Source organism: Labrus bergylta, chromosome 24, assembly GCF_963930695.1.
Source record: "Labrus bergylta chromosome 24, fLabBer1.1, whole genome shotgun sequence".
NCBI classification, from domain to species: Eukaryota; Metazoa; Chordata; class Actinopteri; order Labriformes; family Labridae; genus Labrus; species Labrus bergylta.
The window spans coordinates 12,977,061-12,995,090 of NC_089218.1; the positions used below are offsets into that span (position 1 = coordinate 12,977,061).

Below are 18,030 nucleotides of genomic sequence, written 5' to 3' on the forward strand. Positions count from 1 at the left end.
GAAAACTTTGCCAAACGTTTACAAACGAAGGCTTTTATTCTGAAAGAAAACTAGGAAGTGCTATCCTACATATAACAACTTAACACTTTAACGAAAACTGGAACGCCACTCTTTAAAAACACTTTAACTATTTCAAGTTGTATAGTTAAAAACATTGTAAACGTATTAGTCTACTTCCCTTCGTTGCATCATCATATACATAGTTGACATGACTCATATAAATGTACAGGCGCTAACTTTAGCTAGCCATTTAAAGCAGTGCTCATCTATCCGGTCGGTTGCTAACATGCTTAGCTAAAAGCTAGCTAGCGTCCCTTATATTCCTCATAAGTAATAAAAATGCGCCATTCTTTCCTCGACTAGGAAAAGCTGCTGCTCTTTATATTTTGTTAAAACGATATGTGAATTATTATCTGTGGTTATTAGCATTTTTGTCATTTGTGAAGAGTAAAGTTGAACTCTTAACCCCACCTCGACTGTCTCAGGTAACCTTACAGTCTTCTTTAATGTGCATGCTCCTGTCACTTCATATTTAACATTTAACAGTCAGATATGTTTTATGAAGATAGGGCAGGTCGTTTGATAATAACTGAATGTACTTTTTAGTCTTTTCTTACCATTACTTTGTTTTATGGGGATCTCCCATTGAAAAGTTAATCTTACATTATTACAATGACCTTCTTCCCCACAGAGATCATGTGTGTGTGGATGTGTTTGTCCGTGTTCCTGCTGTGGATGAGGTCAGGAGGATGCACGGAGAAGGCCAACACGTCAGATCTGATGGAGTACACTGCAGCAGACTTCTACGAGAAGTTGCATTCAGGGAAGATGATGTTTATCTATTTTGAGCATCAAGGTAGACCTCACATAAGAGACGATCATCCACTTATCCATCTATGTAAACTTTATATTGATACAGATGAGGATGATGAGTGTTTGTCTTCAGTTTCTCCAACAGTGTCCCTCTTTTTGGTGGAGCTGGAGAAGTCTGTTGAGGCTCTGCAGGATTATGGGGTGTTGGTTGGCAAGGTAACCACAGTCGTCACACACAGCTGTATGCTCCACCTTCAATCTCACATATTTACTACTTTCAGAAATGGATATTAGAATATGAGCGGTTGAAGTTTGTTTATTCTGCTTAGGTCAACTGCAATAAAGAGCTGGTTCACACACACTGCACAGACGAGAGGGCGCTGCACACAGCTTTTCTCTTCAGGTAGGAAGTGTAGACTTAAAAAGATAATCTGGACTCTATAACTCACATTAATAACGAACAACCTTTTTTGTAGTAACGACGCCCGTTTCTCTTCGTCAGGGGTGGAAAGGAGTTCCTGGGTTTTGATTTGGACACCGTGTTTGATGTCAACTCCATCGTCTCTGAAGTCCTGTTGTAAGTAAACAGCAGCTGTGAGAGGCTCCAACCTCTATCTTTAATGTTCTTCAGAGCCTCAGACAAGGTGTATTTTTTAAGCTTTACAATTCAAAAATGGTGTTAAGTTTTCATTGCAATGAGTTTAGAGAAAATAAATAAGGCAATTATTCCCCTCCCAAAAAAAAAATCATAAACTACTGTTTAAAGTGTATTTCTGCAAAAAGTACAACAAGCTTTTTACCACAAATATCATGACAATATACAGAAACCATCGAGGACTTAACGTCTTTATATGTGAATCCAAAGCTGGATATGTCTCGCTCCTCTGTGCCAGTTTCATCCCTGAAGATTTACTTGACATTGTGTTTAAAATTGAGCTCTCTCTCCTCCCCGTCGACCTCCAGTGCCATCCTGCGTGAAGAGGTGAAGTACGTCCACACAGACGCTGACCTGCTGGCCATGGAGAAGGCAGCCAGAGGGAAGAAGGATCTCGTGCTGGGTTATGTTCGCAGTTTGGGAACACAAGGTAAAGACGCACACACCCACACCCACACACACACACACACACACACACACACACACACACACACACACACACACAACTAAGTGGTCGTATGTTGGTGATTCTGATAAAAGTGTCTGATGGATTTTCCTGTTTAAGATTCCTGAAGACAACACAAAACCATTGTTGGATTAAACTGATCAAACTGACTTCATTGTGCTGATTGGGTCACTTCAGAGCACAGATCCATGATGGAGACGGCATATGTGTACGGATCCAAATACCAGTTCATCCTCATCACAGGAGGCCCGGTTCTGAAGCACCTGGGGTAGGTCTTTCCTTCTACACGAATCACATTCTCACAGCCATCGTCCTGTGTCTAACTCTTTCTCCTCCGTCTGTCTCTCAGTGTGGACGAGCTGTCTCACTCCTCCCAGGTGTGGTTCCTCCACTGCAGGCTTCACAGCAGCTACAGGAGCCCGATGACCTCAGAGCGCTGTCCTTTAACCCGCATGAGGAAACCCCTCTCCACCCTCAGCCTGCACTCCTTCCTGCAGCTCATGGAGGCTCCACTAGTGGTCAGTAAAGAGGACTCAGAGTGGAATAATCTTGTGGATTATAACCAAGATTTTTGGCACCAGTTGCATGTCTTGTAGTTATAATTTTTTTTCCTTTGTCATTAGAATGTCTCTTTACTCACGAGAAATTAAACAAAACGAAACAATTAAGATAAAAGTGAAGAAGTGAAGAGTAAAAGAAGTGATTGTTTCTGCTTCCACGGCAGAGAAAATACGATAAAATAACTGGATATATGTCTCTCCACTCTCAGTCAGAAGTTTATGAAGACCCCTCCTCAGTCCAGCCCCCAGTGTTCCCCTACCAGCAGACCCCCCAGGTCTTCTTGTTCGCTCGTCCTGCCACCGAGCACCTGGACCGGGAGACGGCTGTCACCTTGGCCTGGAGGCTGCGGGGCCTCGCCCTGCTGGTCCTGGTACACAGGTACATGTTGGATGATTTTACACAAGAAGTAACATCCTGTTTTCATGCTGAAGCGTTTCTTTTGATACTGTTAGAATGTATTGATCGACTTTTTACCCTTTTTTCTGCTGTGTGTGTGTGTGTGTGTGTGTGTGTGTGTGTGTGTGTGTGTGTGTGTGTGTGTGTGTGTGTGTGTGTGTGTGTGTGTGTGTGTGTGTGTGTGTGTGTGTGTGTGTGTGTGTGTGTGTGTGTGTCATCATCAGACAGAGTCCTGCAGTGAAGACCTCAGATGATTATAACGCTGCTTACAGGTTGCCTGTGAAGGTATTAACGCCTCCTGCACATGTTCAGAATACAGCCAGCTGTTTTCCCACAGGTGTTTTACCTTCTGTCTGTGTGTTTGTGTTTTAAGAGTTCAGACGTGAAATATTTGACCTTGCACGACTTTAACGAGGTGTTAGATCTCTTCACAAACGAGGAGGAAGGAGAGGAGGACGAGGACGAGGCGGTGGAGGAGGATTCACATGTTGGTAAGAAAAAAAAAAAACAGAAATCAAACGGTGACTGAAAGGAAAAAGCAAAGGAGTCCCGGCATGAGAGTAAATCTGTGTTTCTGTCTCCTCAGGCGAACTGGACGATGAAGTAGCAGCGTCTCTGTATGAAAACCGAGGCGACCTGCTGGACATGGACTCAATCACCCAGCTGACCTCTGAAAACTTCCACGCTGCAGTCGCTCAGAGCAGCCTCACTGTGGTGCTCTTCTACCTCAGATGTAACACTCACAACTCCTGATCACAACAACCAAGCAGAAAATATAAACAGATGACATTGAATGAACTGCAGTTTCTGTTTTCACCACCAGGGGATGCTGTTGCTATGGCTTTTCTCAGCTCGTATATTGAAGTTGCAGAGAGACTTGAAGGTAAACAGCATGACTTTGGTTTTTTAGTATCTGACATTTCTTATGTTTTTGATGATAACATTCTTATAAGATTATCAGATTCGATCCTGATGTTTTCCTTTATTAATCGATCACTTCAGGCTCCGAGGTCCAGATGTGTGCGGTCGACTGCGGCGAGTGGACTGACCTCTGTGCCGCTCAGACGGGCGGCTCCCCCCCGATCCCGTTCCGGCCAATCACAGCATTCCCCAGCGTCCTGTTGCTCCGCCCCCGGGAGTCAGCCCAGCAGTACAGAGGCATGCTGGGTACTGAGGCGCTGCATCGCTCCATCATGCTGTGAGACACTCTTTCTTTGAATCAACTTCCTTCTTCTTATTCCTTTTTTTCTAAGTTGATATAAAATAAAAATCACAAACAAACAGAATTACAGGTAAATATGCTAATATGCTAACCGCTAAAGCTAAGAAATCAAAGTGCCATTTGACACATCCACTTTAATTTACTCAGCATTGGGAAAACTACTCGACTTGGTAAAACCTTCTTTTATTGCTTTCTGTGATTTCGGAGGTAAATAAATAACCCTGATGATGTCATAGTGACATCATCAGGGTTAAAAGGAAAAGTAACACATTGGGTGTTTCTGTCCTTTCATCCTTTAAAGATGCTAAATCAATCCGAGCAGTTAGTGTTCCTCATTATGTGGGACTCTACAAGAAAAAGGGAGCCAATAAATTGCATCATGGGAAATGTAGTATCCAGTGTTTTTGACATGTAATTCATATCCTCTTAGTTGTGAAATCAAAGGCACAAATCATGCAGCCTCACAGTTCCTAATTACAAAAACAGCTGCAGACCGAACATTATATACAATGTATCAGAATGATGCACAGAAAATAAGATAATCAATCAGATGACAGATCACTAGTAGAGGCTGCTTCTTTCCACTTCTATTTATTTGATCCATTAGAGCCGAATAAGCCACGGTTTATCTCCACGACTACAAATAAACTCACACAGGAAACAAGCTCAGTCTGAGTCCGGACATAAACATAAACAGCAGAATGGTTTATAAATCAGTCTCAGGGGTTTTTCACAAATACATTGTCAGTGTGGGTCATTGCTTATCCCTAGTTACTTATTTAGCTTTACCAGATTTCTTGTTTCCTGTCTCGTAGTGCTTCAGAGATACAGTTTATCATCGGTCTGGTTTAATTTAAGCAGAAGTTCCTTCATGTAGTGTAAACAGTCTGTTTACATCTGTGTATGTGTCGGTTCTTTCCCCCAGGAGCAGTCGAGCTTCTCCTGTGCTGCTGTCCACCCCTAAAGAAGTGACATCATTCCTCCAGGAGTCGCCTCACCCTGAGCTAGCAGGCCACAAGCCCGACCGAGTGCTGGGGCTGTTCCAGACAGATGCAGGTACATACATCACTTCCTGTTTATCAAGGAGCTCAAATCAAATCTACAACTAAAGTTAAGGCTAAAAGAATTGTCAATAAACCGAGATTAATAATCACTGGTGCACTGGATTATTTTAATTTCTGTCTAAAAAGAAATCCAATAAAGAGAAACACTTCATGTCATTTTTAGAACTAGACAGATTTACAGGTCTTTATATTTGCTCACAGCACATAGATCAACTTCTTCACACTGATATGAAAAGGTTTCGTTACATGATTCTCCAGCAGAGGGTGCTCCTACCTCAATTGTTCACAATAATATGGCAAGCAGTGCAGGATATTTATTTATTTATTTCACACAGAAAATACATGTATATGAAGAAGATATGAGAGCATGTGTGTGGTGGATATCTAACTAACTAGATATCAGACATCACATATAAGGTGAAGGGAAGACAAAATGTAGAAACAGGCAAAAAGTATTGAAAAGCTTCTAGAGATGGTTAAGCTTATTAAAAAAAGTCCTTATTTCTCTTAAAATGACAAACGATGTAGCACAGACAAAACCAAGCTGTTCTTTCCAGGTGACTTTGTGATCAATCTGAATATCCCCCAATAAACATGTTCAAATGTCATCATTTTAAAGTTCATTTCTTCACTTTTATTTTATACAAAATGTAACATTTGTCAACAAGCAAACAGCCATCAGTAAGTAGCATCTTTGCTATCAGCGTCATGACAGAAAACGTCCTCTCACCAAACTCGTCTTGGGCAAACTCAGTCCAGACAGCTGCCTTCTTTATTTTGATAAACAGTATACAACAGTTCGAGAAAACACACACATCCAACCCAAAAACAGGCAGGTGCAGAGTCGAGCAGAAACGTGAAATGTGTGATTGCAAGTGTTTGATTGGCCACTGTGGTGTCCCGCAGGGTTAAGTGGACAGTGATCAGGCAAGAGATTAGCTAGGCTCCACTTTTTTTTCCTTCTGGATGGTCTTGGATCTGTTCAGGTGAGTGATGGAGCGTCGTGATTCAATCTGAGGGTTAGGGTCTGAAGCAGGAAAGTGTTTTTGTTAGTGGATCTCTATGTCAAAGGGGGGTAAGCTATATCAGAGCTGAAATATGGGTTACCCTTGAGATCCTTGGACGTGGAGGATGCTTAGAGGCAGAAATTAAGTTAGAAAAAATGGCAGAAATATCTCAAATTTTCCTCCACCACCTACTCCTCGTACCCACCCATGACCCACCTTCTGTATGTAACGCTGTGTGATGATGTGACTCTTGTCTTGTCAGGTGCATCACTCTTTACTGAAGCAGCCAAGTCCCTGAGAGGAGAGGTGCTGAGCGGGCTGCTGACAGTTGAGCTGGCAGAGGAATGGTAACAGCTCTGCATTCAGTCTTACATTCAGTAAGATGCAATTTCTCTTCTCGGTTGATTTTTTAAAATGTGTACAAAGTGTATTTAAGTGTGATGTTGTGTGTGCAGGGCTGCAGAGCACACTGTGGGCCTTCCTGGAGTGTTTGTGTTTCCATCGTGGAGGACTCAGAGTCGTCCTTCCTCACTGACTCTGCCAACTTCTGTTGAAGAGCTGCTCACACACATTAAGTCTGCACTGCTGCATCCACTGGTGAGTGAGTAAACCGAGTGTCTCGCTGGGTGATACAGTCATGTTTGCATTGAGAAATACTTCTAAATACTCAAAAGAGTGTCATAAAAGTTCAGAATAAATGCATACAGCTGAAGTCAGAATGTGGCCTAACCTCGTTTAAATCTCATTAAATTGTAAGAAGATGGAATCGTTCAATAACAAGCACCATATGTGGACAGAGTCTGGATGTAGTTTCCACACGATCCAAGGTCAGAGTATGCGTTATGTCAGAGTTTACATTCTCTAGTGTAAACAGATAAAAAGAAGTGATGTTCAAACAGGCTCCGCATGAGTTTAAGTGTGGACACCAGGGTCAAGGTTAGTGCAAAGTTTGGTGTTTACATTGAAAAGTTCAAAGTTTGAACACAGTCTTCCTCTGGGTGGCGCTGTTGTTTTTCAGCTTCATTAAGGCAACAAAAAGTTTGTTATTTAATTATTAATAAAGTGTATTCAAGCCAGTTAAGAGCATTCAGAAAACAAGACTCACTCTGATGATGGTGTGGTATGCTGAAGGAGTTTTTATTTTTTTTATTCTCAAAATTCTTGCAAATTTTAACAGTCACGATAAAACATTTTTTTTTTTTTTGACATTTAAAAAAACGTGTTGAATTAAATTTTTCTTATAGATGATTATTTGCATACAGTCCCTTAAATAGTTCCAACTCTTGTCATAATTTATAATTTATGATATTGGAAAAAGATTTTAGGGTTTCATTTAAAAAGATTGCAAAATAAAAACTGTAAAAAAAACTGTAGAGCTTATCATTTGCATACAGTCCCTTAAATGAGTCCTATACCAGTCGTAGATTATCATTTTTTTAACTGGGCAAAACAAAACATTTGTATATATATTGTTTACCATAGGTAAAGTGATTAATTTAATTTATTTTTGACAGCGCTTAGACTTTGAGCACAGCCCCTTAAATTATAAAAACTCAGGTCTTAGTTAATAATTTGTGGGAATGTTGTAAACAGCATTCACACTATTGTTATTTATATTAGATTTTCTTTTTACAATTGATTAAAAAAGGTTTTCAGAAAATCTGAAAATGTTGTCTTTTTTTTTTGCCAGAGCTGATAATTTGCATACAGTCTCTTAAAAAAACTAAATTCTAGTCATAGTTTAAAATTTTATTGGAAAAACGTTTAAGAGATATTAATGAAAAAGATAGTGATACAGTCATTTGCATACATTCCCTTAAATTTGTCCAGCTCTTGTGATAGGGGTGTGAATGATCATATTAAACAGGTTTCCTTCTAGCTTAATCCTTTTCTCGCTTCTCTCTCCAGCCTGAGCTCACAGTGGAGAACCTGCCGTCCTTCCTCTCCCTGGGTAAAGCCCTCCTCCTCCTCTTTGTGGGAGAAGAGGAGGATGAGATCGGCTGGAGGCAGAACCAGGCGCTGCTGGAGGAGATGAGAGGAGTGGTAGAGTTGGGTGGGGGGAAGATGGAGCGTTACCTGGCCTGCTGGATCCACCTGTATGTACATCGATAAGTCCTTCAGTCAGTCAATAGAACAGACTCAGCTCACTAGATTTGAAGCTCCAGTCATCCATCATGTACTCCACTTTGTCTATTTTTATACACTTTTGATTGTTTTAAATGTATTTTGTTGCATTGTGTTCCAGTGGCCGTACTCCAGCTGGTATGTCTGTCCTGGGGTCATACCTGGGCTCCATGCCCCCCCTCCCTGCTCTGGTCCTCACACATTTGCCCTCTGGAGATGAAATCTACCAGTACCCCTCCAACACCCCCATAGGAGCGCCTGCTGTGCTGCAGTGGCTGCAGAGGGTCGAGGATGGCAAAGAATCCCCCGCAGGTAAGGAGGAGTCATTTGACTTAATGACTCCTCAGGCCACATCTTTTCAAGTTCAATCATGTCGTATTGTACCCTTTTGTTGTGTGGTATCCTATCGTATTGTGAGGAACCCTGCGATACCATACCCCTACTTTCAAGTATATTGTATTATGAAGTAGCACAAAATATTTGAACCACTTTTTTTCACTGTATGGAAGAAAAGACTGAGAAATATTTAGATTTTGTTCAAGGTATGTTGGATACCTTTGACAGTTTTTTCCCTTGTAAGTACGTTCAGAAGTTATTAAAAACAAAAATTGAATAGGGTCAAAAAGTCATTTCAAATTTGACAGGATCCTCACAGAAAATGTTTTATCTACTCAACACATCTGCTAGACGGTAGGAGCCTCCCAAAGGTTCCAAACGAGCTCCAGTTTTACAAAAGAATCCTTTCAAAGTCTCTTTGCCTCAACAGAAGAAAATGAATAAAGTACCCTTTTTTAATCAAGAAGTTTGATTTAGCTCATAATAAGTAATGAGTGCAGATAAACAAATATATTTTGCATTTAAGTTTCTCATTCATCGTAAGCTGTGATTGGCTATTTGCCCTGTTAGAGGTGGGACTATTAGGTCTTATTTATTGCAGAATGCTGCTTGTAGTTTTCTTAACATATCAATGTCACATGTATTTTTTAATTTGTACTTTAAATTGTAAATAAAAAACTTTGGGCATCTGTTTCATAAAGTAGGGGCACAGGAAGGTACTCTGTCTTAATCGCTGTGAAATAACTGGCAGTGTGTCGGGACCAAACCATGGCAAGTTAGACTGAGTCATTAAGAAATGAAGCTTATGTTGCCTTTATCTCTTTTAAAGTAGAAATGCTTGGTGAGGTTAGACAGGATAAATAATTGATATGTATCTGTGTGTGTGACCAGACAGCAAGAATTAAGAGTGTTTCTGTAGAGTCATTCCTAGCCGTCACAGCTGACACTGAGGTGGATTCCAACAAAGTGTTTTACATAACACAGGGCCTTTGTTTACATTTTTACGCTGAAGTTTCAGCGATAAGTATGTTTTAAAAAAGGATGTTGAAGAAGATGTTCCTTAACACATAACAACAGGACGGAGAAGATCCATAAACAATATCCAAAAAGTGACTCACTAAAACACAGATATTTGTTTCTAGAGATCTCAGTGAGGCTGTAAGTTGCTCCCGCTCTGTTCAACTTATTGGCTCTTTTAAGTTAGCCGTGGTGAGGCCGTCTGGACACCTGCTGCTAAAACTACAGTCTACATCTGGTTGTGTTTTTGATTCTCTGCTGAATTCACTCTCACTTTTACACCCGATTAATTTTTCCACCCATACCTAATTTGCTGACAAGCGAGCAAAAAATGCTGTGCATCCATCAGCAAAAACCAGACACAGCAGGAGTTTTACTGAGAGGTGCGTTCTCTCTCTTGAGCAGCAGGAGTTTCTCCGATTGTGTTTTTCACTGCCAGCGGTGCTGCTTATAACAGGCAAGGCAGGCAACTGACCCCAGGCCACTTAGCCCCCAGAGGGCTTACAAACATTGAACCATAGTGGTGCAATGACAGTGCAATGACAGTGGGAAACCTGGGATTCCCACATGCATCTCATGTATTACTCTTGTAAAAACCAACATTCGTCAATAAAATTCACTGGAAGAGGAGGAGCGTTGTGGTTCATAGGTTTTTGCCTTGGGCCTACATACAGCACTGTGTCAGATGACTACATGACGTGTGTCTGTTCAACATTTCCAAGCATAGAAAGAAGGAACATAGAAAAAAACAAAATGACATTTTAGAGAATAAGAGAGATTTAGAGTGTTTGTACGCCTCAAGGTCTCTGTGAGGGAATATGACAACAACTCTACTTTATTATGATGATGTAATGGCCCTAATGGCGTCGCTGTCTGAGGAGTGTAAAGTAATGTACGAGTCACTTTGAGTTGAGTAGCTAAATGAACAGAAAAAGCTTTTTTCAATGAAGGCTTTAAAGCATGGCTCTCTGGATCCATTAACTCTTGACCTTTGACCCCTGTCGTTTGTATTGGTGTGGGTGAAGATAAGAGACAGACCCTGCTGAGACTCGTCCCCCTGCCAATCTGGACTGAAGGATTGTCATCCAGCACATTCCCCACATTCTCTCTGGAGAAACAGGAGACCTACAACCTGACCAGACTTTTACCTCCTGTGACAAAACATTGGGCTGTTTGAGTTTGTTTTTATGCTGTTAGATTTAAAGTGCATGTATATGTATTTTTCCCAACATTAATTTCTGTAATTCATTTAATAATAACGTAGACGAACTCAAGTGGTAAAAAAATAATCAAAACTGGAATCAGCTGTGACGATATTATTATTTCCAATTAGCTAAAGAAGACTGATGAGTTACTGTCTCATCTTTAGTAACGATCTCTTGTCTTGGTCCGTCTCCACAGGGATGTTGGGTGACGACAGCTGGCCTCCTGCTCACGACTTCTACGACTTCCTGAAAGTGATGGACATGCAGGAACCGGAGTCAGCCCAGCAGCGAACTCCGTCAGCACACGACCACTATGAGGACGTAGACGAGGCGACGGTGGAGGGAAATGATGTTGAAGAAGGAACGGGTTCCTCCTCCTCCTCCCGGCTTTCTGCTCCAGACAACAACGCTAACCTTCACTCTGAACTGTAGTGATGATAATGACTCCATTATTAAATCATCGGGCTTATAAACAGGTGTTTGAAATAAGCACAAGATACCTGTGCCTCAATTAAAGGACCCCCCCATCGACAAGCCCACTACGAGCTACCACCACCAGATCTAGACCCCGTCCGACCTCATTCCTCTGTTTTTAACACTATAGAATTAGTTTTACATTAAGACATTTTATACTCTGAAATGTGGAATGGACCAAAAGACACTGTGAACGTTTGAATGAAAGGAAATCTATGAATATGCATAAACACACTCTTCATGTTTCTGCACATTTGCACATGTTCTGTGAGTGTTTCTGGGTTCCACAGAAATGTTGAGTTTCAGTCTTGTTTTTTTTATGTAAGTGCAGTTTCTTGCCTGATGAACTCCTGATAAGCTGACAATGGATTTGTAAGGATATAATTTAAAGCTTAAGTTTTCTCTTTTTCTATCAGTTTTAGTCTTTGAGGACTAGCAGTGTTTTTCTCATGTTAGGCTTTAGAGTTTTATTTTGTGAAAATATTTTTTATGTCTGCACAGATTTATTAATGTAGTCCCAAGTTTTAAAAACATTATCCCACTGATATGAGAATTCATTTGCCACACACACAACCAATGAGCTTCATTTGGAAGTTAGCAAACACGAGTGAAGTTTTGATCTGAAAGGCATGCTTCCAACGTCCTCATCACTCATGAGTAGTGTTTTGACTGATCTGTCATTACAATCATCGCAGGGATTTTAGATGAAGGATATCTACATCCTGGAACTGGTTCTACTCTCATTAGTCCACCTCCTGTACTGTAATAACAGAGGCATCATGGGATGGTTGTGTAATTATTTTCCCATCAGTCTAGATGCAGAACAAAGCCAGTAAATGTTAGTTTAGCTGGTCTGGTTTCATTGGTTACGCTGGGTTTTGATGTGGTTCATGTTCATTAATGTCTCAGATGAAGGGGGAAAGTACAATCCAAGCCTTGTATTGAGGTCTGACGGGCTTTTGGATACAAAACTGAGCTGGAATGATAAAGTTACATTTGAAATAGTTGGCAGACAGAAGAAAACACACTGAACAGTTTGTTAGTTTAAGATAATGTAGTAATCTCATTCAGTAATCACTGAATCTAATTATCACTGACAGTGAGAAACAGCGCCCCCTTGAATGGGTTAGGGTATCTGTGGTCAAACATGGTACTGCACCCCAACAATAACGTGACGTCACGATGGAGAAGCAAGGTGAAGTTCATCAAAAACAATAAAAACTATTTTTCGAGCTAACTGTCAATGGAAACATACCGGCAAAAGAGATTTGAAATAAGAGGTCAGCCCTTTCATGGTCAGGCACCTCAATATTAAACTAAATGTAATTAAATCTATGTAAAAAGTTACAAACATGCGTTAACACGTATAATACATGTTATTAGCTTGGCGGCTAAAGTTAGCAACTGTTAGCCTGAAAATGAGCAAAGTCAGAAAAGCGAAATGACTTCAAGAAAGACACTGAATTTCATGTCAAATGGAGGAAAGGAGACCAGGACGTTGAATAAGGTAATTCAGAAACACCCTCTGTCTGTTTGTCCACTTGATATTTTAATATTTTGGCTAGCTTGTTTCTTTTCTTTGGCCAAACTCCCTCCGGCTGTCAGTTTGTAAACCATAATCATTGTAGGAGACATTTACTGTAAAGCTTTAAATACTTAGAAGTTGGTTTACTTGTTCGTTAATAACCAAGGAAGATATTTAAGTTGCTGTGCTCCATATTCGCAAGTTAGCATACCATTAGCCTGTTAGCCTATTGGATACTTGTGTGTAGCACAGGCGGCTACATTGCTGTTCGTAATATGAAATGGACTTATTGATGTTTTCATTGCAAAGAGAGTATGCTCATGAATATTTAGGACGTGTTTAAGTCAGGTGTCTATGATTTGTACACTGTCTTTTCGTGTGAAGTTAATATTGTGTCTAAAAGTAGACTAACTGAATGGTGACTGATTGATGTTGGGGTGCAGTACCATGTTTGACCACATGTACCTTAACAGTTACAAACCCATTAAAGGTGTTTCTTGCTGTTTCTCACTGTCAGTGATAATTAGATTCAGTGACTACTGACTGAGATTACTGCATTAGCTTAAACTAACAATCGTCCAATATCTTTACTTTAAAAAATACATTTGGGACAATAGAGTCTAAAATGTCTTAGTTGTTGATTATGTTTTGGCAAGCCATCAGAAATGCTCAGTAAAAGGCCAAACAGGGAGAAAGCAGTATTCCAATAGGGAATGATTCCTGTCTTGGAGTGGATTTCTTCATCATGAAGTCAGTCCTCAGTTTGTGCATGCTCTGCTCAAGTCAATCAGTGTCAAAGCTGAGCAGAACTGAGTGTTTACACGTGGCAGACAGCTGGATTTCATCCTACAGTATTTGTTTGGGTTTCTCTGGAGCCAGTGATTAGAAAAGGATTAAATCCTGAGATGTGGCCACAGTCTGGAAAAGATATTTGTACATAAAATAACATTTATGTCAGAGGTCTTTAAGAGCTTATGTGATGTCCACTTATATGTCAGCTTTGTAAAGTAATGCCAGTTTGGACGGTGGGATAACTGCTGTCACTCACTTTGAACTGATGGCAGATATTTCCATTAAGAGAGGCCAGAGAGCTGTTCCAGCTGAAGGAATAATGATGACAAATTAAACCTGCACGCGCCAACTTCACGATCTGTTCATGGCAGCAGGAACTGAAATTAGTGATGTGTTAGTGGGTTTTGTTTTCCTCCTTTGAAACATATAGTACCCATTGGTAGCCTCTTGATGGAACAGTATTGTATGCAAATAAACTGTAGATTAATCAGAAGTAAATGGAAGTTTATATACTTTAAAAATATCCACTGATCTGTCATTTTTTGTTGAATGCAAGTAGTTGAATAAAGAAGTATTTTGGGCCACTCTGCATTAAATGACAGACCCATTAATTATACACTCCCTGCATTAGAGAAAGAGCTCAGCACAGTGTTCTCTCTAAGTGCCCAAACAATACTAACCAAAAACACAAGACTATGTGAAGGGAATATTTCAGCATCATTACAGTAAGTCCATGAGAGATTTGAGCTGTCTCTGTTTCTCTTCTGCTTCTCTTTGTTTTGAAGGAATGATACCGTTGAATAACCAGAAGTTACCTTGTTTTGATATTTACAGATAATGATGTTTGAACAAATCACCAGATGAGTATAATTAAGCTGAAGACAAGATGGAAACCAGACCTAAAGCTTCTACTGTTATCCACTTGTTTACTAAGTGCAGGATCCTGCAGGTCTACCCCCCCCCCCCCCCTCTCCTTGACAGTGTATGAAAGCTTTATAGTGCATTTCACCACAGAGCAGCTTTTGGGCGCTTCAGTTGTTTTCAAGCAGACAAAATTGATGGGAAGTCACATTCAGCATTTGTTCTCCTCTCACATCTGGATGCCACTAAACTGTGCTTTCTCTCTCGTCTTATTGGCTTCAAGGCCCATCATAATCCCTGGGTGCTTATACATAACCTAGGCAACATCCACCAATATATGAAAAACAAACCTTGGGAAAAGAAGACCCTCATGCTGCACCTATAGAGCATATTGTGAATGTGAAGTAGAATCTCAGCCGTGCAGTGTCCTGAGATGCTGTCGATGATTTTCTGCAACATGATCCATGTTGCTGTGTATTCTTGCATGTGATTGATAATTAGTTTTGGATCATGTAAGCTTCAATCTTGTGTACATTTCCCACTCTCTAACACCGCGTTTAGAGATTTACAGAAAGCACTGGATGGATCTGTGTAAACCTGAAGAAGCATGGCTCACATGCAGACTAACATACAAAATAATTGTGTTTGCTGCTGCCTGGAAAAAACCTGAGTCAGCATAATCAATCAGTTGGGAAATGATTCTCTAGCAGATTACGTATATAACAAGATTGCAGTGCTACCATCTGCCCTGTGTTACATGTGAGTTATAACATTAGAGTAAGCAGACCTTGAATATTATTGAATTTCTGAGGGACGACACACTCAGGCCTGATACCTAAAGCGCTGTGTTTACTGGTAACCTTTGCAGACAGTTTAGAGTCAGCTGGGCTACATCTATACATCACCTTAAATGAAGATAAGTGAAAGCAGTTTATGGTGTAAGCAGAAGGCCAATTTCTCAAACTCTGCTCTTTGGAAAATGGATTCTGCCGTTGCATAACGCAGACCACAACGGCCGGTTTCATGTCGGCACACATGCAGGCTAGCGTTGAAGGAATCTGGCTTAATCACAAAGGGGAGTGTTTGCAATCACAGAGAGTTGATGGCATAATAAACCGCAGATGCTGCAAGTGTAGGAGTGCAAATATGTGATGATACAGAGGCAGAAACAATGCAGGGTGAAGACGTGTTGGGAAGTTTTTCTGAGGCATCAAGAAGTTTTCTGTTCTCTAGGATCGGATATATGTTTTTTAATGTCTCTGTGTGGTTGTTGGTAACAGGAGAACGTTCCTTTGTATCAGTCGTCTTTGTTGTTCTTGAATATAGGCCTTTGATTTTGAGTGTTCTTGACATTGAGGGAGAGGGGAAAAGAGATGTGAAGATGGGTTGGGAATAATCAAACTCTAAACCATAATTACACTACAACTCCCATGGGACGTCCCTTATCTCTCACAGACACACGCAATGATGCGGTTCATAAGTTTTTGGCGCCACATTTCTCTGTTAGTTTAAGACAGATTGCCCTCATACATGTCAGTGGGTTGTTCCACTTGTAACACAACAGTGTGTATCTTAGGTGACGTAAGGTGACAGTGCTGTGTCTTTGAAAAGCCTCCAGCCTACATTTTAAAGATTTATATATCGTGCACCTCTCATGCCACAGGAATGCAAAGGTAAGGAGTAGGAGTGTAAGTAAATACACTTGATTATTGCTTTGCTCCGACTAAATGAAGTAGTGTGGTGAAGCAACATGTCACAGGGTTTGTGATGTTTTAAAGCAGATCTCATAGTAAGGAAGGGTCAACTCTTTTTCTTTCCTCTGAAAAATCACCCCCCCTAGTATTTACCTCATGACGCTTACAGAGATTCTGATTCTCTCCTCCGATTGGTTCCTGATTATCTTTTTCATAACGGACAGTTTATGTAGCATCACGACCTGGCAGAGGAGCTGTTTTCCCTGCTCAAGTGTTGTGGTTCAGGGTGTGACACTTTGTTCAAACACTTGTTTTTCTCTTAGCTAACTTCTTTAAAGCCAGTCCTCGTTAGGAGTCTGCATTGGGACCGTTTTCTACCAGTTGTTAATGATGAAGGTAACAGATGACCTTGTTATTCAAAGTCTGGAAACTTCCCATCAATTTTGCTCTCTTACTGTTATTTTATTGTTTCAGGCCCAATTGTCCTCTTTACGAAGTTAGTGGAGAAATAAAGAGTGTTTATTTGTTCTTCCTTGAGAATAAATGTTTTGCTAACGTGCTGAGAAGGAGCACAGCGAGCTGTAATGACAGAGGATGAGTGAAAGTGAGTGGCTCTCTTAGTACGTTTAATCATCAGCTCTTGAGGGACAGTGCTAATATTTACGAGAAGCATCCACACTGTGTTGCCATGGGAACCCAGTGGGCCATTTCCTGCCTCTCTGCCATAGGGGGAAAAAAGGGAAATAAGATCGTCAGATTTCACCGGAACACTGACCCGTCACCGTCGGGTTTACTGAATGTAACTTGTCCCTGAAGAATTAGGTCCGTTAGAACCCTGCAACCCCGTCATAACTGCTGGAAACATTATGATGACTTATGGATGATGACTCTGAATAATGTGTGCATCATTTCTAACTGAATATACAGTTTGCTCTGGAGGAGATTGTAAGGGCAAATCAAATCAAACCAAAAGAGTAACACGTACAGAATGACGCCCTTATTCCCTCATTGTCATCAACACTGTGGTTAGTACTCAACTGATTTCAGACACTTCAAATGTCTGGAGAGTTGCATTGTGGCATTGTTGACAAAAAGAAAACTCCACACAGTCTTTCCGACTCATTGCTGTCACTCACTGTGATTTATGTATCATAAATTTAAGTGATTACGACAGTCAGTTAGCATGTCCTCCATTCCTTAGAGCACTGGTTCCCAAAGTGGGGGTCGGGACTCCCAGGGGGGTCGCCAGCCACCAAGAGGGAGGTCGCGAGATGCCTTCCATAAAAAATAAAAATAATTTTAAAATGCACAAGTATATCTTTTTACCCATTTTTGTAAATATACAAAAAGTGGTCCAATGTCATATAAGACAGTGTCATTAAGTGAAATGGAAAATTAAATTAATAGTTTTTAGGCTGTTGTATTATTTTGTGTTACTAGTTTTTGGATAGGTTTATCAGTGTGTGCGTGGCTGTCGCTACGTTATATACCTAACTAACCACCTTAAAGAACAGTGGAGGAGTCCCCAGTTTCTGTCACTCTTATTTTAGAGGTCACGACCTGAAAAATTTGGGAACCCCTGCCTTAGAGCATGGCATTATGAGAGATGATGAACAATGCAGGCAAAGTCTGTGTTTGTAGTTTTAATCTCAACATTGATCTGTACTCTTGATTGTTGTTGTGTTTTATAGTAACTACACCTCCATCAAATTCACATCAATTTGTCACATTTTGTTGTGAAGTGTGATGACCTCATTAACTGAATTTGAACTCAAGCAGAAGTCTGAGTAATTAATAAAAAGTGAAAGTGCCTGTGTG

The 18,030-nt window shown here is 40.6% G+C and overlaps 1 protein-coding gene across 2 annotated transcripts; it reads left to right on the forward strand.

Moving 5' to 3' along the window:
• The first annotated feature begins 62 nt into the window (after window positions 1-62).
• Window positions 63-11,885, forward strand: txndc16 (thioredoxin domain containing 16). Of its 2 annotated transcripts, XM_020650747.3 has the most exons (20): window positions 63-485; window positions 692-856; window positions 947-1,029; window positions 1,143-1,216; window positions 1,316-1,390; window positions 1,777-1,898; window positions 2,112-2,202; window positions 2,284-2,452; window positions 2,704-2,873; window positions 3,116-3,176; window positions 3,265-3,382; window positions 3,478-3,624; window positions 3,715-3,774; window positions 3,894-4,089; window positions 5,039-5,169; window positions 6,447-6,531; window positions 6,640-6,781; window positions 8,093-8,280; window positions 8,430-8,620; window positions 11,063-11,885. In XM_020650747.3, exons 2-20 carry the CDS (start codon window positions 697-699, stop codon window positions 11,296-11,298), a joined length of 2,499 nt encoding a protein of 832 aa, XP_020506403.1. In that variant the 5' UTR covers window positions 63-485; window positions 692-696; the 3' UTR covers window positions 11,299-11,885. The 2 variants fall into 2 exon arrangements, with proteins under 2 accessions (XP_020506403.1, XP_020506406.1); XM_020650750.3 differs by lacking the exons at window positions 63-485; window positions 692-856 and having other exon boundaries at window positions 978-1,029; window positions 1,290-1,390.
• Window positions 11,886-18,030: the final 6,145 nt, after the last annotated feature.